The 25,268-nt window shown below is 43.4% G+C and overlaps 1 protein-coding gene across 4 annotated transcripts in view; it reads left to right on the top strand.

Moving 5' to 3' along the window:
- The first annotated feature begins 5,824 nt into the window (after nt 1–5,824).
- Nucleotides 5,825–25,268, top strand: part of dhx15 (DEAH (Asp-Glu-Ala-His) box helicase 15) — a 30,459-nt gene continuing 11,015 nt past the window's right edge. For 2 of the 4 annotated variants that reach the window (XR_013936267.1, XM_080486664.1), the window contains exons 1-7: nt 6,061–6,229; nt 7,431–7,764; nt 9,684–9,877; nt 10,335–10,494; nt 11,820–12,038; nt 17,494–17,661; nt 25,027–25,113. Coding sequence is in view for 2 of the 4 variants with exons in the window: in XM_080486664.1 (XP_080342790.1) it covers nt 6,162–6,229; nt 7,431–7,764; nt 9,684–9,877; nt 10,335–10,494; nt 11,820–12,038; nt 17,494–17,661; nt 25,027–25,113 (1,230 nt within the window). In the remaining 2 variants the exon portion in view is untranslated. Of the gene's footprint in view, nt 6,230–7,430; nt 7,765–9,683; nt 9,878–10,334; nt 10,495–11,819; nt 12,039–17,493; nt 17,662–25,026; nt 25,114–25,268 lie in introns of all 4 variants that reach the window. The other 2 variants (XR_013936266.1, XM_080486665.1) reach the window with 2 other exon arrangements.

Below are 25,268 nucleotides of genomic sequence, written 5' to 3'. Positions count from 1 at the left end.
CTGAAAGACGAAGGCTGTTTTCCTCACTAAAAAAAAAAAAAAAAAAAAAAAAAAGAGACGATTGCCAGGAGCTGTTGTAGTCTATAATCACCACTCGAGATAAATCCAGCCCACAGTACCGGCAACTAGCCCATCACAAAAACAAATCTTAGCCCCTTATCTGTGACGGTGACATCGCCCAATAGCAGGCAAGTAAAGAATTGTGCCCAGCGAAGGGTTGTAAGGCCATGTGCTTTCAGTTTCACTCCAGTGTGTGTGTGTGTGTGTGTGTGTGTGTGTGTGTGTGTGTGTGTGTGTGTGTGTTTGCATCTGTATATTTCGTTTGAAAGAGAGATCAAGGGATGAACGGTTTGTATGTGTGCACACACACCTGTCCTGTGATGTTTGTGGCTTTATACTTACCTTCAGCCGTTTCATGTTTTAGATGCCGAAGCCCATGAAGCGAATCTTATCTCGGCCTTAATTCGCTTTGTTCTGTTCGCTGGCTGGCCCTCCACTTACTCCGGGCTGGAGCATGAAAAGCAAGAGGCATCAGCCAGGTCACAGCAATGCCTGCTGGCTTTAATAAGTGTGGAGACGGGTGTCGGATGGGGTGGGGCGGGGGTGGGGGTGCGTGGAGGCTACAAGATGGAGGAGAATTTGACTCCCCATCATGTCTGGGTCCTCCAGAGGTTTGGTAGATGGGGCCATTTGGAGGCCGCCGTTTCCAAGCCATCCTCGCAGCAGGGTTAATTACTCCACCCACCGCGCACCCCCTGCCAGTGATGATCAGTGCCCTTATGATCCAGGCGCCGTTCGCTCACCTTGCTTTTTTTACGCTCACCTGAGTTTTATATCATGTAGCGCCTCCGAGATGCCGGAGTCGGTGGAGCCGTGCGGGTTTGCTCCCTCGGCGCTGCGCTTTGACGACCGCAACTTTCTGCTCCGTTGCTGACAAGGCTGTTATTATCTCGGATAATAGAAAGGGGGGGAGGGAGGGGGGGGGGATAAAACACAGCTGTCATCTTTTCCCTCCCTCATTTCACGTGGCGTTAATGTTGCAGAAGCCTAAATATCGGCATCACTTTGTAAAGTCTGAAGGAAAGAGACCAAATTAGTCTCATTTGCTTGGACACGTCTATTGTTCACTCCTGACCGGGACGTACCAAGAGTTTTTATGAATTCATGAAAATGGCGTTGAAAAGAGATTTTATTTTGTTGTGTGGTTAGTTTTATCTTAGAAATGTAAGTTAATCCAACTAAGTAAAGAAAAAAAGTGAAGGACAGAGTAGCTTCACCAAAGTCCCCAAAGCAGACTTTCGTCAAATTCTCCACTTGGTACCTGTAAACATTCATGCTGTTTTACAATTTAGGCCTTTTCGCTTCGTCAATATTTAATAGATTATTATATTTCGTCTCATTACAACCATGCCGAGGTTTCAATCAGACTAACAGGACTGTTTACCGAAGCATTCGGGGGAAAATATATTGCTGAGAAACAAACAGAAAATATTTCTCCCAAATGTGGGGACATTTCCAATTGCAATGCTTGAGCAATCACTTTATAGTCAAATATGTAAAGGAAAAAAAATTACAAACTGCTGCAAATTTCTGTGCATTTCTTTAAATTTGCATTTATTGTGATAGTTTCGTGAAATGACTGAACAGTCAGGGAAACTTCATTCCAGTTACTACGCAATATTATGACGTATTCCTCCTATGTTGATCATATTCCCACATCAATGACTAAACCACCAGGACGTGTCCCACCATTGCACAGTAACAAAAATTGGAAATAAACCTGCAAATGTCATCAGTCTTCACGATTATCTTTCGTAAATTCCATCCTAGTGTTGCTGGCTGCGCTTCGTTCCCCGTAACCTGCCTCAGAAGTTCCCATATTTCCTGCTGGCAAAACAAACTGACTGCAGCAACAACAACAACAACAACTTGGTCGCTGACGCCCCGCTGGGAAGCAAGGCAGGAAAATTCACAGGGCGTTGGAGGAGCAAGAGCTTGCGGACGGCCGATAAGCAGGAAAGGCCACGCGAGGGGTCAGCGCGGAGCCGGGCCATACAGTCAGATCTCCATTAAGATTGGAGATGGTGGGCCGGAGTGATAAGAGCTGACAGGACCAAGTGATGTGATATCAGTGATAGGACACCAGCGGCCGCCGCCGCCGCCGCCGTTCCTCACCGGCCGGGGAATCGGGTTGTTCTGGATGTTTGGATGATTAATTTTAATTATGCAGAATCGGATTTCACCGAATTTTTACACAAAATCAAGTGTGAAAAAAAAGAAAAGAAAGATAAATACAATTGCATGAATCTACATGGATATACATTAAAAGCATTTGAATGATCCTAACTTGAGGTTTTGATGTATGTTTTGTTCAGTCTATTGGGTTGAAAGTCTGATGAAACGGTTTTACTCTTTATCCAGAGTTCAGTAAGTTAATAGTGCCGCTAAAACACAATTATATGAAATGAATACGATTCATATAGACGCGTTTGTCACGTCCTGTAATTTACGCAACGTGTCCAAACATGAAATGAACCGAGAAATCCAAGTGAATCTCCGAGAGCTCCTGAGATCAAACTATGGCAAGCCATAGATCAGGGCAGGCGCATAAAACCGTTTTGAAAGTCTCAAGTGTTCCCGGCGGCACCGGAGCCTCAATAATTGTGAAACCGAGGAAGTCTGGAACCGTCACGACTCTTCTGAGAGTTGGCCATCTGGCCAAGGAGGGTAACCAAGTGAAGGGCGAGACAGGAGAAGAAGAAGAAGAAGACTCTTGAGGAAATGACGTTTGATCGTCTGCTCCGTGTTTGTGAAACAGAATTTGAAGGATTCTGTTAGCATGCGGGGGAAAAAAAGGCTTTCTGGTCTGATGAGACAGAAAATCAACTTCAGGCAACCTCTCATCCTTACGTTTGTTCGAAATCCGGCACAGCTCATCAGTCTGGGCTTTTAGCCTCCAAAAAAGAACGTCGCTTCGGCTTTTTATGAGAAGTTTGGTTTGTCAAGAGGCTTTTCTTCAACGTTTACGAGTTTTATTTTAGATTGCTGCAAATTTCTTCTTCCTGAATGACGCAGTTGTACGTCTGTGTATTTGCTGCTTGCGATTTCAAATGAGCGAACGCACAGAGCACTTTTATTGCCAGAAGCTTTCAGCAGGACTTCACCTCGCCTTGCTTTCTGCTTTTCTTTCCAGTACTACAGAATTCTCCATCACACATATGGGAGACCAGGGACAGTGTGACATTATTGACAACTGCAATAAATAAAAATAAAAAAAAGATATTTTTCTGGCCCTCTAAAAATATCTTTGTGGCATCGGGGTTAAACTGAGCATGTGCAGAGTGGATCACTTGTTGGTGACGCTCTCATAGATCGTCTGTTCTCACTCCTTTGTGATCATCGAGAACTTACTCGTCGTTGTTTTCCAGGCCCAGTTTTAGCGACTTTTTATTTGATAATTTCTTAATCTGCCCTCTAATCTGGTCATTTTGAGTGGAAAGCGAAAACGATTGTCAGTGATAAATGTTGCACGGTAACCTGCCTATCAGTCTCAATCCATACGTTTAACTGAATCCATTGCGTCTGCAGAAATGATCATTTTTCAGGGAGAAAAAACTACAAATTCAACATTGTGCCATTTTCTTCCGATGCTTCCTTGTGCCAAATTGAATAAAATGCATCAGAGGATCTGAGAATCCCCTCTACCATAGCGCTTCTCTTCAGACCGGTGTTGGCAAAAGCTGGTTGCTCCTCATGGCACAGGATTTCTGCAGCTTTCATCATGCACAATTTCACAAATTCAACCTCACAGTGTGGCTTTGATGCTAATAGGACTTTTCCAAGCAAAAGCATCGCCTCTGCATCACTGATCTCCCTGCTCAAGTCTCTTTGTATCGTTCTGTCTGCTGTCGCTTTGCAAGCTTGTCCGTTTTAGTTATTTTTTTTTTGGGGGGGGGGGGGCAAAACTTTAATATATTTCTGTAAAACCTCTGCTTCTGAGTGGGTTTTGAGTTTTAGATTTAATGTCGCAGTCACGTGCAAAGCGAAGTAAAACCGGAAGTAAACTAAGTACTTTGCAGGAGTTTGTTTGGCAGATACGCAATAAAAAAAAACTACCATTGGGACATTTTTCCTTTGAACTTTTGATTCTGGCTCTCGACAAAGAGACGTTGCCTCCTTTCAAATACGCTCCAGCCGCCTCAGGATCACAGAAATACTCAGAGCATGTGCCTGTTGATCCATTCCGTGCTTAATACGTCATAAAACCAAGAAATATGTACGTGAAAATAGCGTTTTATTTTTCTAATCTGAATGGATGTCCTATATTGTCATTTTGTCAGCTATGCTGCATCTGGCTCTTTAAAGCCGCCGGATCCAGATTGAGTTCATATTCTAAAAGATTAACCTCTGATCTGTGCTCACTGCCATCTCTGCAGCTATGTTTGCCAGAGCTATTTCATACACAATTGAGCTGCTATTTAATAGTCTGTGAAAAAGAGACAGACAGCAAGGTGGAAAACTATTTTAAATTATCCTTGAATATTAAAGCACTATTACTTTGTTGTAACGCTGACTTCGTCTTAACCACCGCCATCAATCCAACAGCTATACGCAATGAACCATTCAATATTATGCAGATTGTTAGCAATGTCCAGACTGCGTAATTACCAGTGGCAACAGCAATGATCTCCTGTGACAGATGATTCATCACTTCATAATTGTAGAGGCTGAAAGAGGGCTTTTTTTTTTTCCTTTCCTTTTCTCTTCCATACAGTTTAGAACCACAAATTGCACAAGTAGGTCAGGATGTAAGCTCCAACGTACAGTCTCCCTGATGTTTTCACCAACTGATGAAAGACGTTTGTGTTCCAGGTGAGGTCAGGTCAGATGTGATCATCAAGGGAATGAAGAGATCATGCTGATGGACTCGTGCAGAGGTGGGCAACTAATTTTACCAAACGGCCAAGAGCTCAATGATGCTCCAGGTTTTTTTTCCCACACACAATTTCTAGAAGCTACTGTTGCTCGGCGTCTATTTCTCCCAGTCTTTTCTAGTCTGTGTCTGGAATTAATGCACCGAAAAAAGAAAATAGCTGGAAATAGTTGGACCAATTTAATACATTTTTTTTAAATTGGTAACATCTTATTGAATCAAGTTCTTCAAACTCGGTCTAATTCATTAAGTTAAGTTTAACTTGATTCATTTAGATGCTACCAATTGAAGCAATTCAATTATGTTGGTCCAACTATTTTCTTTTTTCAGTGTGATTCTGTTTTTCTGATTTTCAAGTTCAGTAAATAAGTATATAGAAACTGCATTTTTACATTAACCATATTTCCCCCCCCCCCCCACTGTGAAACATCACTGTTGTGAGGTAATAATTGCCAACTCTGCTGCCAAGCAGCCAGACACAATCAGTAACGCAATAATGGCAAATAATGTGAATAATGTGACCATTTTAGATGTAATATTGGCAGTAATAGCAGTCATTTTCATTTGATTCTGGATTTACCAGTGAAACCCTAGGGGCCGGTCAAGCAGAGCGATACGGCCACATATGGCCCCCAGGCCTTATGATGCCCCGCTACTCTCCAGCCCCTCCACCAACCCAAATAGATCAGCAGCAGCGCATAAAAAACTAAATAAAAAATGTGTTTAATGCATTCAAATCTTAAAATTTTGGCTCAAAAGACGCAGATGTGTCTTATTTTCGGAAAGAAAATATTAAACAGTGACAAAGGGACAACACGGGGAGCTGCAGGAGGAGACGCTTCAAACTGCAGGGGGCGAGGCACACGCGAGCGCCTCCATCTCTTCTTTTTTCCCGCGCGCGCGTGTTCGCGAGCACGAGCCACTTGGCGGGCACACAGCATCCCGAAGCCGCAGCACGCACGCAGACTTCCCGCATCCTCCTCCCCTCCCGCATCCCACCGAACTGCCGCATCCAGTGTGCGGGAGCGGCATGAGCAGGCAGCAGTGAAGTGGAGTTTCTGCGCGCTCCGTCCTCCTCCTCCTCCTCGAACGCTACATCGACTCGTTTTGTAAAGGACAGGAGCGATGAGGTAAGAGCTTCCGGTCGCCATGTTGCCGGTCTTCTAGGGGTTTATCCCGACGCTGCGTGGAGTAATTAGCTGCTATCCGCACCGGTACCAGCAGCACCATGTCGAAACGACACCGTTTGGATCTCGGCGACGATTATTCATCGAGTAGAAAGAGGTCGTCTGAGGGGTATGTAGCCGCCAGCGTCACCCCGATTCGCCGTTTTTGATCGCTACATGCGGTTTGTTGTGGTTCCGGATGCTAACTAGCCGTGCTAACACGCGCTAGCCGAGCCTCTTAAGCTTTCCTCTTTGAGTTTAAATATAATTTTACCACGACACGCTGCACATGGCGACTACAGGACGAACACATTGTGCAGCAGCAGTTTGATAAGAGTCATCTTTCCCACCGACTTGGGATGCAGGTGGCTAACCGAACAGGCTACCTCGTGCTAGCTCAAGGTTGACACGTAAACTAAGGTCGTGGTTCGTTTATTTCAAACTCGATAGTTTGCTTTTTTTGATCCCCCCAGTTGTGACGAGCATGCTTTCTCAATCGAGGAAATGATCGCTCTAAAGTTGAACACGGGACCGCTATTTAGCTACAGGCTAATGTTTGCATCGTCTCGTGCAAGGCTCTGTAGGTTGCCTCTCGTCTCCAAAACTGATTTAAATCTACAAAGACAGCGCCAAGACGGTTATGCTTCCACAAATTCACTGAATTTAGGCTCCACGGGCCTTGCAGTGAGTTGGATGCTTCAGACAGGGTCTGATCTGACGGGGCAAATTTGTCACACCGAGATAAACGAGCTGTGAACTGATCGTTGTTCCAGTGCAGTCAGTGTGCAAACAATCAAAGCTGCAGTCTTTACTTCAGTCAAGGGCGCCAATGTGAGAGACGCTAAACATTCATAGATGCTTCTCAGCTCTTACAATGTCATGTGGTGTCACTTAGCATTCATCTTAAACTGCTGCACAACACAAGGTACTTTCTCGTGCACAATAGGTCTTTGCCACACAATTATTAATATGTTTAATAGTTGTCTTTCAAATACATAAATTATTTTCAAGGTCAAAAGCTTGCACGTTTCATGCAACAGAAAACGGCACATTAATTCCATGTTATAGCATAATAGTCACCCTTTTTATTGCTATGTGCAGTATTGAATGAAATCTCTGCACTTTTTAAGTCGGTCACTGGTCAAAACTGATGATATATCCTTTTCACATGTGAAATAAACACAAACTATTTCTTTTAACTGGGTAGTAAGTGTAGCCACATAACGTAATTAAACTTTGTCTGGAAAGTAACAAATAAATTGACACCTAATCACATGTTTGTAGAGCAGAGCCTCATTCAAATCTCAATCCCATGTGTGTTCTGTTTTCAGACGTGACAGAGACAGAGACCGCGATGATCGATCCCGGGGGAAAGACAGAGACCGGGACCGTGATCGAGACCGCGACAGAGACAGAGATATGAAGCCGCCCGGACTACCAGCACACAACCCAGCAGTGGGAAGTTTAGGCTTCTTTAAGCAGACCCCCATCCAGCAGCAGATCAACCCCTTCACCAACCTGCCGCACACGCCGCGCTACTATGAGATCCTGAAGAAGCGGCTGCAGCTGCCCGTCTGGGAGTACAAGGAGACCTTCAATGACATCCTCATGAAGAACCAGTCCTTTGTGCTGGTGGGAGAGACGGGCTCCGGAAAAACCACGCAGGTACAAACGCAAAACGGAGCAGTCATCGGCTGCACCCCCAAACCCCAAAAGAAGATCCTTTTCAGTGCATCAACTTTAATGAAAGCGTGAAATTCAGTGATTAAAATTGGTATAATTACATCATTAAAAGGGGGATGGAATGAAACGGTGAATTAAACAGATGATGCATTCCTCAGGAGTTACTTTTTACTGTTGATTCCCACTTTGTGCTTGTTAAAGTTTATTTTAAGTCCGCAAGAGAGTTGGGTTGTCTGGGTAATTTTTTTTTTAAATAGCAGGAGAGAAGATTAGAGTAAATCACTGGTTGAGCCTTCCCTTCCATCCTGAGGTGAATGTAAACTATCTCCCAAAGACTTTTAAATGAGGTGGTGTAATCTTATCGGCTGCTATGATGCTACAAGAAAACCCCACAGAAAGAAATGTTATTGCACAAATGTACACACAGTGCATGCTGTGAATCTTGTACCCTCTATCAGGGAAGTGACCTTATTCAGTAACGTGTGCATCTCTTTATGTTTCCTTTAAGTTAACTTGAGTAAATAGAAGGATGGCTCAGCAGAAAAAGGGGAAAAGTGCTAATTATTAGCACAGGTGTTTATTCTGTTAAATTTCTAATGATGGCATAACTATCACAGTCTTTGGCTCCTTTTCCTGAGCAGGGAAACTACTATCCCCGCTTAATGCACTTGATTGATGCATTTCTCTTGAAAACATGCAAAAACACTACCTACAAATCTGCTGCAAGCCGTGTGTGTTTGCGTATCTATTTTGGGACTCCTTACTCGACGAAGACATACTTAGTTTATGTTCCTTGTAAATAGGTCATTTTCTTGAAGGATACTAGTCCTCACTAATGTGCAGGACTACTGAAGGCCATTCAGTGATTTCTTTTACCCGGAAATGAAGAATAATGTGTGTGATTTTACTGTTTGAAGCCATTTTAGTAGATTGAGACTTAAAAACTTACTAAAAAGACGTAACATTACATAGCAATTATGCAAAGCATAGAGATATCCTTCAGTAACGCCTCAGGGTAATATCTCAATCGACGTGATTTTTAGTGAGTGCCTCATAAAGACGAAGGCTAAACTAACTTTGATTCTCTATAAATGCTGTCAACATTGATGAAATCACAATGGCCTATGCCATCAGCATTCCACATTGATCAGTATCACATCATTTACCTTTTTTATTTTTTTTTATTTTTACAATATTTATTTTTTCTAAACTAGATTAAAACTGGCTGACATTATAAAACGGTTGAGATTTGAATCCTCTAAAGTGCAGTCAATCAAAATTAAAGCTTTTCATTCAGGCGTCCCGTTGCAAGCTGCCTCTGTTTGAAGCATGAGCCTCCCCGCAGTGGACGTTTTGTCTGTTTTCTGTCTCGGCGGTATTGCCGCAACCCACCACCACCCCGGTGGAAAAGTGTAAAGACAAAAGGACATGGATGGAGTAGAAGAGTAAATGCACACGTCCACTAACATCCACCAACCAGCAAACTGAAGAGGGACAGAGGGGAGACAAAACTTAACACAATGAGATGAGAGTAATTGAACCAGTAATAAAAGCAGCCCAGGCAGGAAAATAGTTTTGAAAGAGTAAGTTGAAGAAGAAAAGAACTTCTTGATGGCGTATCTGTGAGGGAACATTTCTGCTGCAGAAAGTACTATAAAGGAACTAGGAAAAGTGTTTAAACGTCCTATATGTCTTTGCTCAGGAGGGGGATTATTTGAGCTTGTGAGACACTGAAGGACGTCAAACTCAAATAATGATCAAACAAAAATCTCATTCAGTTCTTTTTGCTGTTCATTTGACCTTTGCACCATCTATCTAATTCTCCTCTTCTGCCGACTGCCCGACATTCAGCTCTCTTCTGACATTTTTATTAAATGGCTGAATCGTCTGCCACCTTCCAGATCCCTCAGTGGTGTGTGGACATGGTGCGCTCCGTGCCAGGGCCCAAGAGGGCCGTGGCCTGCACCCAGCCCAGGAGAGTGGCGGCCATGAGCGTCGCTCAGAGGGTCGCGGATGAGATGGATGTCATGCTGGGTCAGGAGGTGGGCTACTCCATCAGGTTTGAGGACTGCAGCTCTGCCAAGACTGTGCTCAAGTAAGAAATGTTTTTCTTTTCTTAGTCCAAATATGTTGTTAAATACTTTATAAAAGGTCACATGTTTATCGGGGATAAATAGATAATGGAGAGCATTGGAAGTTCTTTATTATTATTGATATTATTATGATAAACCTCCTTACCCTGCTTTACTGTGAATAACCCTCATATCTAATAATTTATATGAATCAACATGTTCGCTTTATTCATGCTGATTGATAGTCACATTTTGGGACATGAAAAAAAACATACTAAAGTTAGATCAACCCACGAGCATTTTCTGATGGTCAAGTAAATTATGTTTGAAAAAAACTCCCTTGTGCAATTTGTAAAGGTGAAATGTTAACTGTTTGTCCGGCAGATTTATCAAAGTTTTTTATTAAAAAGTACATTTTATGTAGTTAGAAATATCATCTCCGTTCTCTCGGTACTGACGACACCTCCTCTGTTCACCAAGGTACATGACAGATGGAATGTTGCTGAGGGAGGCCATGAACGATCCCCTGCTGGAGCGCTATGGTGTCATCATCCTGGATGAAGCCCACGAACGCACATTAGCAACAGACATCCTCATGGGGGTCCTGAAAGAGGTGGTCCGCCAGAGATCTGATCTCAAGGTAAAACATTTCCCCAAAAAGCCCCCCCCCCCCCAAAACCAACCTCATGGTAATCAATGTGATAATAAATCACCCCCCAAAATGATCCGTGGTCTGTCCTGGCACATACGTTGCAATACCACTTTAAGTCTCTAGGTGGTGTTGTGGTTCCATTGAATGACCAGCAGCGATTAAATCAACGATATTGTCCGTTAAATGATAAATTAATGCAGTCTTGCAGATAGTTGGTTCAAGTCTATATTTTTTTTTATCAGTCCAGTTCCACTCTCATTGTTTATGGAAATGTTTCAATTAACGTGTGTGCTGCGTTTAACAACTAAACAACTTTTCCCCTATGATGAATTCGGTATCGGACAGCGGTTATGTTACTTTTTATTTCCGCTCTGTGACGTGACCCCCTGCCCGACGGCTGTCAGTGAGTCGAGGAAAGACAAATATTGCTGCAAGGTGCAGAAATGCACGTTTATGCCCACTGTCACCCCCCATTTTCAGCCACTTCTTCAGAGACGTTGGGGTAGGCAGGGTGACGGGGACATACCGGTGGAGCATAGACACGGGCAGAAGTTTTATTGGCTAGAGTGTGCCAGACATAATTCTCATAAAGCAGATGGATAATGACTAGTTGTTTGTCAGTGTGGAATCAAAGGTTAGATTGTTGTTCGCGGACTGTTAAATGAGGTCTAGGTTATTGGGAATGATCATCCACCCATACCCCTCTATCTCCTTCATCCCTATCGCCTACCAAATTTGAAAGTTTAATTTGCCTTGATTAAGAGCAATTATGATGTGTCGCAGAGCGTAAAGCGAGATGCGGAGACGCTGGCCCCTGAAAACGTTTGAGATTGAAAATGGGAGACGCGTTTCCCATCAGAATCCTAATGCACTCGATCTAATGGCTTTGGAGAGAACATTGTGTACCCAACCTCAGGAGCAAGGACTGTAAAAGCTCTGTGTAGGTCAGTGACTTCGACTGGAACGCCAAGTTTTGCATTAAGGACTCCGTTTTGGATTAGCACCGGCACCTTTACCCTAAATTCCAAGCACCGGCCATCCTGAATAAGGTGTTGCACTCTTCGTCTATCTATCTAATCTAAGCGCCCATATTTACTCTCGAGGAATCCTCTTCCCCAATCATCATCAAGCTATTTGACACGTTAACTGAGACCTCGCTTGAGTGCCGGTTCCCATAACCAGTGCAGCCGTTTCCCCTCTGCTCTCCTTCACTCTTATTTTTATCTTTTCTTTCACCTCCTTTTATGAAGACATTGTACCTCGCCGACTCGTTCCACTTCACTCCCTTTCTCCCTCGCCCCCTCTCCCCTCAGGTCATCGTCATGAGCGCCACGCTCGACGCAGGAAAGTTCCAGGTGTACTTCGACAGCTGCCCGCTGCTCACCATCCCCGGCCGCACGCACCCCGTGGAGATTTTCTACACGCCCGAACCGGAGCGGGACTACCTGGAGGCAGCCATCCGCACCGTCATCCAGCTCCACATGTGTGAGGAGGATGAAGGGGATGTGTTGCTCTTCCTCACCGGGCAAGAGGTAGGACGTCAGAGGTTTATCAGGATGGTGTTTTTTATGGATCACCTTTTATGTGTTCCAGACGTGTCAGATTAACTACTGAAGTTACTTGGATTAGAGGTGAAACATGGTTCAAGATGTGTGACCAGGTCGTTCAGATTCATGTAAAGCTGCAGTTTATAATGAACATAGTTTAAAAACAAAAACAATTGTGAATCATCTCAACAAAACATAGCAGGTACAATAACCCGTCTCAATTTAACTACTTTTCAACTGTTTTGCGTCAACGGTAATTTCTCTTCTTCTTCTTTTTTTTTCTATAATCTTTCTCAATTTAGCGACAGTATTAATGAAAAGAACAAACTCCCATACACACCAGGGGAAATATTTAAAACGACTCCTGGAGAAAATATCAACGACAGTCCGTTTTCAGGATAAATCTCCTCCAGGTTCTACCTTCCTCCACCGTTAAAGCATTGACAGGTCTCACTGTATTGGCAGAGGCAAAACAAGGAGTTGATGGTGGAGTAAACACAGGCCGAAGAAGCATTGTAGGAACATGGAAATTAATCTCATTTAGGAAATACCCCAAACGTGCTGCATTTTAAAAACAGAATTTGTCCTAATATTAAAAAGCCCTCCTTTTCCGAGGCTCATATTTGGGAAATGTTTTTGCAGATTACGTATTTTTTTTTTCATTATGACGACAGGAACTGTCTAAAATGAAGATGTTAAACATGTTTAAAATACACATACCACTTTTTTTTTTTTTTTTTGATAATTGGTCTAAGATCATCCGGCACATGTGGAAAGAGCGTAGACACATTCTAAACTACATGGCCAATTTGACCCTACTGAGGTTTCCCCTCGGAACGTAGTGATCATAAAAGGGAGAGTTGAAACATTTTCAGCAAGTTCGGAAACTTCCTCCAGAGAAGTTTGTTTCCATTTCATTCACTGATTGACAAGTTCCGTTGGATTGTAATGATCTGCCAGTGACGCATGGAATTCTCGGTCATTCAATTAAATTGACTAAATACATGGCTTTAGACAAAGATGTTTTATTTATTGATATTTTATGTGGGGTGACGTGGTAAGTGAATACATACAGTATTTACCCCGTGTACAAAATGTTCCCCTCAATCATTTGTGTGGACTGATAATTGTTTGTGGAAGGCTTATGACTGAATCTATGATCATATATCGACACACAAGGATAGCTCACTTCAGTTTTTTGGGCAAATGACTTGACAAGCATGAAAATGGCCAAAAATGTAATTGTTACAGAGTTATTGTAGGGAGACACAGAGGGTAAAATTAAAAATGGTGAGTCTGTTTGGTTTGGCGGCGACTCATAGAATATTTCCTTTTCAGTTGAAGTTACTTTTATGAAAAAGTGTCTGTGAGACTACCTTTATAATAAGATGATTTTCAGGTTCTTTACTTTTTCTTTCATATATAAATCTGTCTTTCCATACAGCACGATAATAGTAACCTGCGCCTTAGATATCGAGCAATACAGCGATCACCTGGAGAAAAGTGGCTCAAAAGTAGGTCAAATTAATCAACACAGGAGGAGTTAAGAGACAAATTCTAATCTGATGGTGATCAATGCAGCTGAGACTTAGAATAACCGCCAAGCTGCTAAAAAGTACAGCGTCACTGAGCGCAACATAAGAAGACGGCGAGCACAACCAGAGGAGCATGTACTATTATCCTCAAAGTGGTTTCCAGAAAGCGATAGGAGAGGGAATGATTACTGACTGAGAAACGTGAAGACAGATTGAACATAACGCGAGCTGTTATTCAAGTGAAGGCACGGGAAAATTCCAAAGAGCTCGACATCCCTGCCACCGAGTCTAAAGCCAGCCTGGGCTGGTGTAGAAGACTCATGTCGTGTAACGGGCTGCAACTCTATTCCAGTATGAACTCGGACTACTCTGAGATGCTGCTGTCTTTACAGCCTTATGGGTTCAGTCTGATGAAAAACACCCAGACCTTATGGGTACTCTGACATATTTGTTCGTTTCCACATGTTCAAGCCAACCCGTTTTAGCTCTCGGTTTTTGTCCCCCCCACCCCACTTTAAAAAAGATAAATATTTTGAAATATGAGGCTTGTAAAAGGGGGAGTCGCCTTATATTCAGACTACAAATAAACATTTGAATGGAGGGGGGGGGGGTCCCATCCTTGTGGTTGTAAAATAAGGTGGAACAAGCAGCTGTTTGGTGTTTATGGAAGTGAAAGGCATTAATAATTAATTTAATCTCATACATATCCAAAGTTAAACATGTGCATATTAATCTGATTACATAAATGTGTTGCTCACGTACAGCATCATAAGCACGCACACACACGCGCAAGCGCTCTTTGCACAGGAAATGATTAATCCCCAGATTGATAGATGTTAACACGGTGACTGTGCCCATTTAGGAACCACCAGGATTTGTACAGCGGGTGTTTGAGGGGAGGGAGGGGGGGGGGGCGACCCAGATTCTGTCCTCTCCACCAATCTCTGAAATTAAGTCATTTATTTTATTTTTTTCCTCCCTCTCTCCCCTTCTTCCCTCCAAATGTTGTCCACTGATGTGTAATGGAGGTCAGGGTCCATGCCCAAAGTGATGAATTTGGTCACAGCTGGGTGGGCACACACACACACACACACACACACACACACACACACACACACACACACACACACACACACACACACACACACACACACACACACACACACACAGAAAAGCACCAACAAATGTTTCAATCTCCTGATCAGTGGGCAGGAGAAGCCTGTCGGATCCAACAGCGCCTGTGTTGCTATGATTATTCTCTCAGCACTTTGACAAAATGCTGCAAGAGACCATGTGATTACTCGTGGCTGCAGAGGCGAATGTAACTCGTGAAAAATACTTTAGTCTTTCCACAGAACTACTTTTAATCTCCACATATTTCTGGTGTGAATAAGCCAGATCCTAATGACCCGATCCACCTGTCAAGCATCAACAAGATATCGCTGATCCTGACAAATAATCTCATGTTATTGTGGCTCCCCTCAATCACATTTTGCAAGCATTTGCTGATTAGTAGTAATTATTTGTCACTCAGTGCCAGCTTGACTGTTGTAGAACACCTACGTCAGTTTTCATTTGTCAAAGCAAGATCAATATGCAGCTTGTTACAAACAGGATAAAGTCATTGGGGGCCACGGCGTTTGAAGTGGTCTCCTTGGAGAACTGGTAATTGATTTTAGATTTAGTGGTATCCCGGCTGTTTGGACGGCCAGAAACATTGATAGTCGCTCCAGCGTGTAAAGGGGGGAAAAAGTCTGGGGTATTTGCGGGCGATGTGTTAAAGATTTATTTTTTTATTTTATTGCAGTTGGATGTAATTTGTTGATTTATATTCTACCCCCCCGCCCTGTGTCAAGCTAAGGCATTACTGAGAGCACTCCCACGGTGAGTTCATTATCACCCCCTCCTAATTGGGTTAAAGAAGTTAATGTGTGGTAGGTCTGGCAGAGATGGTTGTTCAAAGGATGCAGCAGCACGCCCCTCAAGCGCTTCTTAACCTCTCCAGTCTCCCAGCAACTTTGATGTAGACTAATGATCGGTAGGCAGATCCATGGCAAAGCCAACGACGCTTTTTATCCGACTGTTTAATTTATAACAGACGAGAGCAAACGCACAGGATCGTGTTCTTCTGCCTTCCTCCGTTTTTCTGTGAGATATTTCCCTTCCGCAAACAAATGGAACTGAAACACCAACTCCAAACAAGAAAGTGGAAACTTATCACAGCTGTCGAGCAAAGATAAGTCCTAATATTTAAGCTTCCCCCTCAGCAGCAAACATCAAAACACGAGGATTGGGGGTGGGGGTGGGGTGGGGTGGTGGTGTTGTTTTCTAGTCAAGAGGGGTGCCTAAATGTGTCGGTTATTAGCTTGGCTGTAGATTGTTGCTTCCGGGGTCGCAGGGAGAGCTCGTGGACAGGTTCCCAACACTGGCCAACTGCCCCCATGTGTGTACATGCACACACACGCACACACACAAACGCACTTTGTCTTCATGTCCCTCAGGGACAGACAGCCAGCTTGCTTCCAGCGCTTTGGCAAAGAGGTCCTTTTTCTTTTTTTTCTGCCTCCATGGCAGCTGCTGCATCCAGAGGCTTGATAGGCTATTAATACTGAGGATAATTTTACCAATCCATTCAGATTTACCGTTTTCCACATGTCAGCGTGTTGATTAAGAGGCTCATGGCCATCAGCCGGGTTCGACTTAATGCATTGAAGGGGACAAATGGGGCTGGTAACACTTTTCCAGTCCGGATGGGAAACCGGAAGCAACAGCATGGCGCTCTCTCACGTCAGACGCAGGTGTGGCCTCCACAGTGATGCAACTCAACTCCCAAGTTGCTGTCAAACTAATTTGAAAACAATAAATGGAAGTCAACTCAAATGTCCAAGTAGAAATTTCCCTTTTCATGTCACTGATAAAAGAACGTATTCTGCAGCCTGTTTTGCATCCATAAGACTGATGGGCAGGTAAAGATGGAAGCAGCGGTGACTCTTTGTCCGTCCATTCGTGGTCACTGTGAACGTTTGCTGCATTGCTCCCATGGGCCTGCAGGTGGTGCAACAGTATAGGCTGTGGCGCGACACGTTGTAGTAGCTGCAGCTATTTGAGGTTTAAATGATTGTTGTTGGGGAAAAAATGAGAAAATGGTTCTTAACGGCGGGAAATACTTGGAAATGAAATGCTTTTGTGGGCTGTTTTGGTCCCTACCAGAAGCTGAAAATCTTCAGTAATAAACAATTGGAAAATGTGTGTGTGAATTTGTATAGAGGTGGGTTCCTTGCCTGTGGATGATGTTGACATATTTAATACGTTTAATATTGTGGTCTAATAGGGCTTTGGAGAACAGACCCCAACCCTGCTCTCACTATCATGCTTCCTTATTCATGCTGCTACTCAGGGCCTCTGTCTGTCTGCCAGCCCACCGGCTCTAGAACGTTCAGCTTCACTAAACTGATCTGCCATGATTTGCCGCTGGTTATGCATCAGTGCTGCAGTCTCATATCACATTCCCCTCTACAATACTGCACTGTGGAATAATGAACCCTGTTTGAGTCTGTCTGGCTTTGTGTGCGCGCGTGAGTGTGCGTGTATGCGTGCGTGTGCACCCCTTCTGAGCGTGGGCGTCCATGTTTTCCATGATTGCTGCATTTGACAACAGAGCCACAGGGAGCTCAGCAAAGCATACTGCAGTCCAGGTTTAATTTCCTCCGTCAGATGGAGTGATAGTTAGAACAAATGTACTGTAGCAGGGAACCACGGTTTCCCCCGGCCGCCTCCTCTTTCCTTCCACTATCATCTACATCCACTGCCATTGTTTATCCAGGTGTTGTTCTGAACCTGTTTGATCTCCATGTTTGCATTCAGAAGTGGCGCCTGGATTAATTGTCACACCTCCCATCTTTCAGGAAATTGACGAAGCCTGCAAGCGAATCAAGAGGGAGGTTGACGACCTGGGGCCTGATGTCGGCGATATCAAAATCATCCCCCTGTACTCCACGCTGCCTCCACAGCAGCAGCAGAGGATCTTCGAGCCACCCCCGCCCAATAAACCAAACGGTGCCATCGGACGAAAGGTATAGCCGCCCCATTGCTATAAAAACCCTCAGAGGGGGGGAGGCTGGAGCGGGGAGTTTGAGGGAGCGGGTATGGGAAGAGTGATTGAGTGTGGTTGGTGTAGAAAGACCAGATGGGGAAATAAGGTAGGTAAAATAAGAGAGCTGGAAGGTAGGGACTGAAACTTTTTTCCCCTCTCAGCTTTAGCGCAGAACTGACTCACACAACATATGCTGCTTTTGTCAGCATGCGATTCTCTGCTCTAAATTATAACTGGGGTATTACTCACGCCCTCTGAGCCTGAGGAAAGTACTGCATTCTCAGTCATTTTTATCTTTCCACTAAATTTGCAAAAGCCCTGCTGCTACTCAAAGAAAAGTCCTAAGACTTCTGCCTCCTAAAACCATGCGGAAGGTGCTTGTTAATGCGAGCTGTCCACAGCACTGGCACTTTTTGTACGCTCCCCAACACGTGGTACAATCTTGTTCAGTCACTTAATCTAAGAGGAGTACATCATCCTCCCATTGATACAGCCACGGAAATGTTGCTCTCTTTTGTGTGACAGCTCCTATTCAGAAGGGCTCATCAGCTGAGTAACGGCGCCACCTGCACTGTCACACTGTTGGCCGGCGATCTGACAGAATATCAGAATATCATCACTGCCAGCGAATGAGCAAACATTCACTCCCAACATCTGATAGGGGACGGTGTTGATGAATGACTCATTGCTACGGCCTCTCTAATTGAGGCAGATCAGACTCGCATATGAGCAGTGAAAATATTTATAGGCTGTCAAAGTTAAACACATTCTGATATCCGACAAATTCTCATTTCAACCTGGATTCTCTGGATTTGGGAGTTTGATCACCACATCAAACCAGCGATTGCTGACATTTTCGGTAGATTGATGCCACGTTGTAATGCTCATAGTTAGAATTGCCTTAAAAATAATGCTTGTTGCATGAAAATAAGTAATTAATGAAAGACGGATCTGATTAAATTAAGCACTTCTATGTGGTTTAAGTTGGCCCCATTTGATTAAAACGACAATCCGATAGCAAAATGTGACGTAACCATGTTTATGGTCGAATCATTGGATTGTCTCCCACATGTCTATTACATACCTTCATTACATGGCCTTTAAAGCAGTGTTTTGAGAAAAATGGTGGCAAAGCAGAACACTGTGGGAAACAAAGCCCTTTTAAACAAATGATGCTATTTTCCTGAGCATACTCTGAAACAGTTACAGTTTGCGAAAAGATTTACAAGGATCGATTTAAAGAATATTTTAGGGATTGCATGCTGCGCAGTATCATCTTGAGTGGGCCAGGCTGATAAAGTGGTCACATTAACCCATCGGTTCAAATACATTTGTTAAAGTCAATTTAATGATGGTCCATGCAAAGTGAGCTGTCCAAAACCTATACTGTATAAGTACAGTTTAGCATTCATGTTTTGATCAACTCTCCTAGTATTAGCTTAGATGCTCGCCAATATTCCAACATTATCCAAAAGTTTGTCAAAAATATGTAACAGAGTAAATACATAATGTTATTCCACATCTGGCCATATTTAACCCTGCGGCAAACCAGTTAATAGCTCCGTGTTCTGCAGTTCATGTTTAAAATTGTGATTTGGGAAAAACAAACAAGTTTACTTTAAATCTTTTATCAATTAAAAAAGAATAGCTATTTAATTGTGTGACTCTTAATTAGACCAGCATGCATTCTGGCACTTTTCATGATGAAATATTGGGCTCGAAATACAGAATTCATCAACCAGCTACATCAGAAAATACTTTATTGAAAATGCCAAACGGGATTGCATCTGGGTGTACATGACAGTAGTTTTCCTTACAAATCGACCCTGTTTAAAATGTGGCCTCGTGGGGAAAACGGTAAAATAATAAAACATCACAACACGTATATTCCAGCTGACTTTATATCACTGTGTGGGTCAATCAGCCTCAAATTGTGAAAGAAAACAGGAACGTTTGGCACAGGATTCAGATCTGTCTTGAAGTATATATTGCTACAAAGGCCCAATCATTGTTTTGTCGTGATAAAACCTTGACCAAACATTTACAACATAAACGGAGATGACATTCATATTAGGTTTTATAATTTCTTCAGGCCGTCTGTTTAAATGGCCCATGTTTGTGCTGTCCGGACGTAGGTGGCTCTACATTCTTTGTGTTTTGATCGTTTGGTATTGGATGAGATACTTAAAAGTTCAAATATCTTTCCCAGTGGTTCCTTATGTGGTTTAAGAGGATGTTTACATGAAACATGGTCCTGATTTCCCCGGGACAGGCTTTAATAATACTTTGCTTCGGCAGTGATGCTTGTTTGGCTGCGTGTACGTAGACTCAGGTCTGATGGGCCAGTCTGCGGAGGAGCAGCAGTGGTCTGTCATTGTCTTCTTAACCATCTTTTGACAGCATCTCCGTGAACTCTCATAGAGAACATCAAGTCGGTTAAGTGGTCTGATCTTTCAGCTTCAGAACAGCTCGTTTTATGTGCTTTTTTTCCCCCCCCCGCCTGGAGATCGATTTATCAGGTGCTTGTTGAATTGGTCGAGGTGGCGTCTAAAGTTGCCGCGCTCAAAGTAAATGTGCTTCTCCTCAGTGACTGACTGAGCGACTTATCAAGTGAAAAATGCAGAGATGTCATCCTAGCCAGCCCAAGAGGAAGTAGTGAAAAAGAATTAAGGTTCGCCACATCTGCCACTATGCATGCTAACGACTGCATTAGGCACCCCTCAATTAACATAAAGCACCAGCTCCTCATTGCTCTATTTCTGCAGGAGAAGCCATGGATCTTCCCTTTTTGAGCAGTTTTATCATTTAAAGCTATGGCAGGAATTGACTAATTACCAACAAAGACTAAAATCCCACTTGGTTTTTCCGCCGTCTCAAAGATTTCTTCTAATAAATGTTCTGTGACGGGTTTTTTTGGGGGGGGGATTGTTTTTAGCATTGTCATGTTTGAATTATTCCGTCAAACGTCACTTGCGATGCCGCGACGCATCCATTTCGGCGATCCTTTAAAGTGGGTGCGTCGACGCTGCTCGAGGCATGTTCTCCTTTTCCCCAGTGAGGGGAAGGCTTTATTTGTCAACAAGACTGCCTTTCCCAGCAGGGAATGTAAAAAATGGCCCGTGTTAGCTATAGTCCTTGCTCTCCTGCAGGTAATAACCCAGAAATAACACGCAGAGATGATGCTCTAATGATATTACTGATGAAGAAGCCAGGATTATCCAGTGCAGCAACAGACTGGAAGGAGCCAGCCTGCGTTCAGTGTAATGGCCCTAGCCTGGATAATCCTTCAGAATCAATGCAGTCAATGAGGCCACCCATATGATCATGAAATGTGAGAGGGTGTCATGTGTGGCATCTGCCGAAGCTCTGACTGCGTCCCAACACGCGGCGCGGTGGCAACCTCCCCGACTCCATTTTTTAACCGGACTTTGAAGCATTCCATGCCTCCCGTTCCTTGCTGGTCGTTTGCTCACTGGCATATAGTGTCTGTCATGAGACACAGTCTAATACTCCCATTTTTTTTGGGAGCCAGCTAATTTTAATTCCAGGCTGCCACTGTTGGTAATTGGTTTCACGATGATGTGACTCCTCGCCCAGTGATAGTCTTTTTACGCTGCAGGAACAACCCATCAAATGGGGCTTCCCTTTAACTTAACTTTGAAGAACCTTGTGGGGCTTAGTTACAAAGTTTATTCTCCAATTTTCATTTGTTTTGTACAATCCGGGATGTGTGTATGTAGGTAGGTAGGTAGGTAGGTATGTATGTGTGTGTGTGTATATATATATATATATATATATATATATATACATAGATAAAATGGCAACAACAAAACTTGGTTCCTTCACATTCTTTGATTCTGCTCCAATTATTTCTATTTCTGGTACTCATCTCACAAACTGTTCCCTTCCAAATGAGTCATTCTCCGTTCCTAAAAAGTTTTCCCGTTTTATACAGACAGATGATCATTTTTATTTGAACTTTACATGTCTGGAGCACCTGTGATGATTGTTCACATTAACTTGACACATTCTGTCTGCCAGCATTGGCAGAATCTCCTGAAACACGGATCTTTGGTATATTTAGTCATAGGAACATTATCTAAAAAGCAAGTTTAGCGCATTAGAGCAAAACATCAAGAATATGCTGTAATTAGGGACCGTTAACTTAGATTCTGATCAATCCCAGCAGTGGAAATAGACTGGTATGGGTGTCGTCTTCCTTGGGCTCCAACATATTTGGTTTCAGCACTGACAGACATCCAGAATAGCAACCTTACAGGATGTGTGGTGACAAGTAAGACAAATGAATTCAAATGTGCAGTGATCAGCCAGAAGGACACCGTAAAATGCCAATAAACAATATGGCGTATATCACAAGCAGACATACAGAGAGCAGAGGACAGTCTTCAACCCCGGGCAGAGTAATAAACAGTCTGCTGTTCGTTAGGCTTGTGAGTCCGAATCAGACTTCTTCCACCACACCGTACACAAACCAGTCATTTCTAATATTTAGCCCTTTCATGTGAAGCCTGCTGCCTCAGTTAGAGTATAACAGGTAAAGCTGTGTCTTACACTGCAAATTACAAAGCTGAAATAAGTTTTACATGGTAAATCCCAGGAAACCCCATTTTTTATTATGAATTTATTTATCCTGCAGATGCCCTTCTGACAAAAATCATGCCATTAATAGTTTAATTCTGTTTAAATATAGATATTAAAGTCACTTGCTGATAATGCTTGTATTTCTTTTTAGTATGTTTACTTTGTTGTCACAATGCTTTAGTTTTACCATTGAACCAAAGCTGCTGCTTCTCATTTTTAAATAACCTCAGTTTTGATCATCTGTCTATGAAAACACGGTGTGCTCAGTCACATTTACATAACCAAGAACAACAACCAAACCTATTTGTCAGATATTGCTGCCGGATCATCTCCGTACGAGCGTTTACCACTTATCTCTTCTCCATTTGGTGACTTGAATACTAAGGGGAGTGCTCCTTTCTACAAGTGAATTACTCGAGGTCAAGGGCTGAATGAGAGGGGAAAGGCCCTCCCTGGCATTAATAACTAAACAGCCAAGCATTCTCAGGGTGGAGAGAAATCCTCGCCTAAAAGGTGGGATTTAAAATTCTCTAAGGCTCACAGCTTGAAGACAGCCGAAGAGGCACGGCTACAAAGGAAGTGTGTCAAGTGTGCGAAATTGCTTCTGTGGACCTGTATCAGCAAAGACTACAGAGAGCTGTGTATTATGCCTACCATTTCAACAAGACGACTGCCAAGGAGGCAAACTGCAACCATCTAATGGATGCGTAGGTCAGCCGAGAGCTCTTCCTCGTCGTGGAACATGTTGAGCTTGTGCGCGAGGAATAGATTTCAAAGTGTGGCGAGGCATTTTACCAAAACGCCCACATGCTTATTAAGCTATGACACTGGAGTAGCAGTTGCCAGTAGAGTGGGCCGTGACCCAACTGCCACAGTTTGAAGTGCCTTGATGCATCGGAAGGGTCTCTGGGTCTCGTCGGTCGCCGCTATACGGAGAAGTCACCCGAGCGGCGGTCAAGGTTCACATTGGAGCAGCTGCACATTTGCATTGCCCTTCTTTTCTTTTCTTTGGCCCTTCATTTGTGTATATGCTGACAGCAATTGACCCAAAGGGCGGTGTGACTCAATCGATTTGTGAGGTTTTTTTTTGGTTTGTTTTCCTCTTTGATGCAGCTGTCATTTCCAGTCATTCCTTGCTCCGGGGTACAATTTCGATAGAAGATCAGAGACTGGAAGATGAGGCAGTGTCGCAGTTTCCACACTTGCGTTCTTTGAAAACAAGCAGCTTTTTCACTTGTTTTATCCTCCAACCGGTTGTCATCTCCTTTCACTAGTTCCTACTAACCATAACTGAAATGAAGTATTGCATTTTATGGCCCTAAATCATCACAATATCAAATAATATAGAAGTTTGTTCATCTTTTTGGAGCTGAATAGTTTTTTTTCTATGGATTTCTTAAATAAATGCACATTTTGGTGAGGATCCATACATTCATACAAGCTTTCCTGTTTTAGTAACATCTAATGATTAAAGGCCCATTTATGCTTCACGCAGATGGATACGGACACAGCCTCTAATCCTCCTTCTGCATTTATTACCAGCTTGATTTGGTCCGTTTCCAGCTTGCAGATGCGTAGCAAACTAGAGTGGTACTACTGATGACCGTGGGGCAGTGTCACCAGTGAAAGAAACAAAGAAGACAAACAGAACTTCAAAGACTGAATGTCTACGTGTCTACATATAGACAAAGAGGCTATTAAAAATACAGTTTGGAGGGCTGTTGATCTTCTATATTTCACGACCCTGAAGCTGCTCAACAACCTCGTCAGCTGGTTTACTTGTATGAAGGGAGCATGAATTATCCTTTAAAGCCATAACTTTTATCATGTGACAATGTGATGTGATCATTTTCCATTGGTCGGGTCAGTGGCGGCCACCATATTTCAAATACAATTTGGCCAAACCGTTTGCTATTTGCAGCTGGTTGTTTGAATCATGGCTCTGAAGGGAACCAGCTTTGCATTTCAGAAACTGAGAGCCAGTCAGCAACAATGAGCCTTGCCCAGTTGGCATGTCTGCGGTGTTCCAAATATCTAGAGACATGTACTGGATCCACATGAGGGATTTACAGCAGCCCTCATTTGAGGGAGAAAGAAAGTTTGGATGACGGCAGTCTCCATTGTTGAGCTCTCGGTGTGTTAAAAAACCAACAAAAAAAAAAAACACAGGCCACCAAAAAGGAACCATTAAATCAACAATTTTCTGTGGTTTGTGAAAAGCGGTGTTAGAGAGGGAAGCTGACATCTCAACACAGTGAGTAACACACTGAGGACAGTCAGATTGAGATCTCGAGCCACACGCACAGAAAACCCAAGATGTAATGTGTTTTGATGGGGCACTAAAGCAGCTCTGTGCGGAAATACGCTAATACCACATTGGAAAGGATTGAATAAACTTGTGGTCCTATCTCATTGGCTTTTATTGGACAGCGTTATGGCGTTTCTACAATTTTGGTTTTGGACTCTCTGCAGCAGTAACTTAAAGGTAGATCCATAGTATATGGGAACTACCGTTAGTCTACAATCCTCTATGTCTTGGTTTAAATTTGCAAGCAATCACGAGTACCGAGGGGTAAAGGGTGACCCATATCCGGCACAGATCACCTGCAATCTCTCACGCCATGACCGTACGTGACATTACCCCAAAGTGCATTGATGCTACAGCAGTAGTCTGTGGTCTTGTTGGCCCCTCCGTACGCCCTGGCCGGATCATGTCTTCACTCGCGTGTTCTCCTTTCCACAGGTCGTCGTGTCAACAAACATTGCCGAGACGTCCCTGACCATCGATGGCGTGGTGTTTGTAATTGATCCGGGATTTGCCAAGCAAAAGGTTAGTTCCCCCCCCCCGTTTTTTTTTTTGGGCCACCACCCCCATCTTCTTCCACCACTCTTTATCTGCCGCGATCATCTGCGTCTGTTGCCTGAGAATCCCCAGATAAACACAGCAGTGCACACCTGACAGCGGCAAAGATGGAACAGCCTGTT

Source organism: Lipophrys pholis, assembly GCF_963383615.2.
Source record: "Lipophrys pholis genome assembly, chromosome: 18".
In the NCBI taxonomy this organism is placed as follows: Eukaryota; Metazoa; Chordata; class Actinopteri; order Blenniiformes; family Blenniidae; genus Lipophrys; species Lipophrys pholis.
This window is presented reverse-complemented; position numbering and strand designations above follow the sequence as displayed.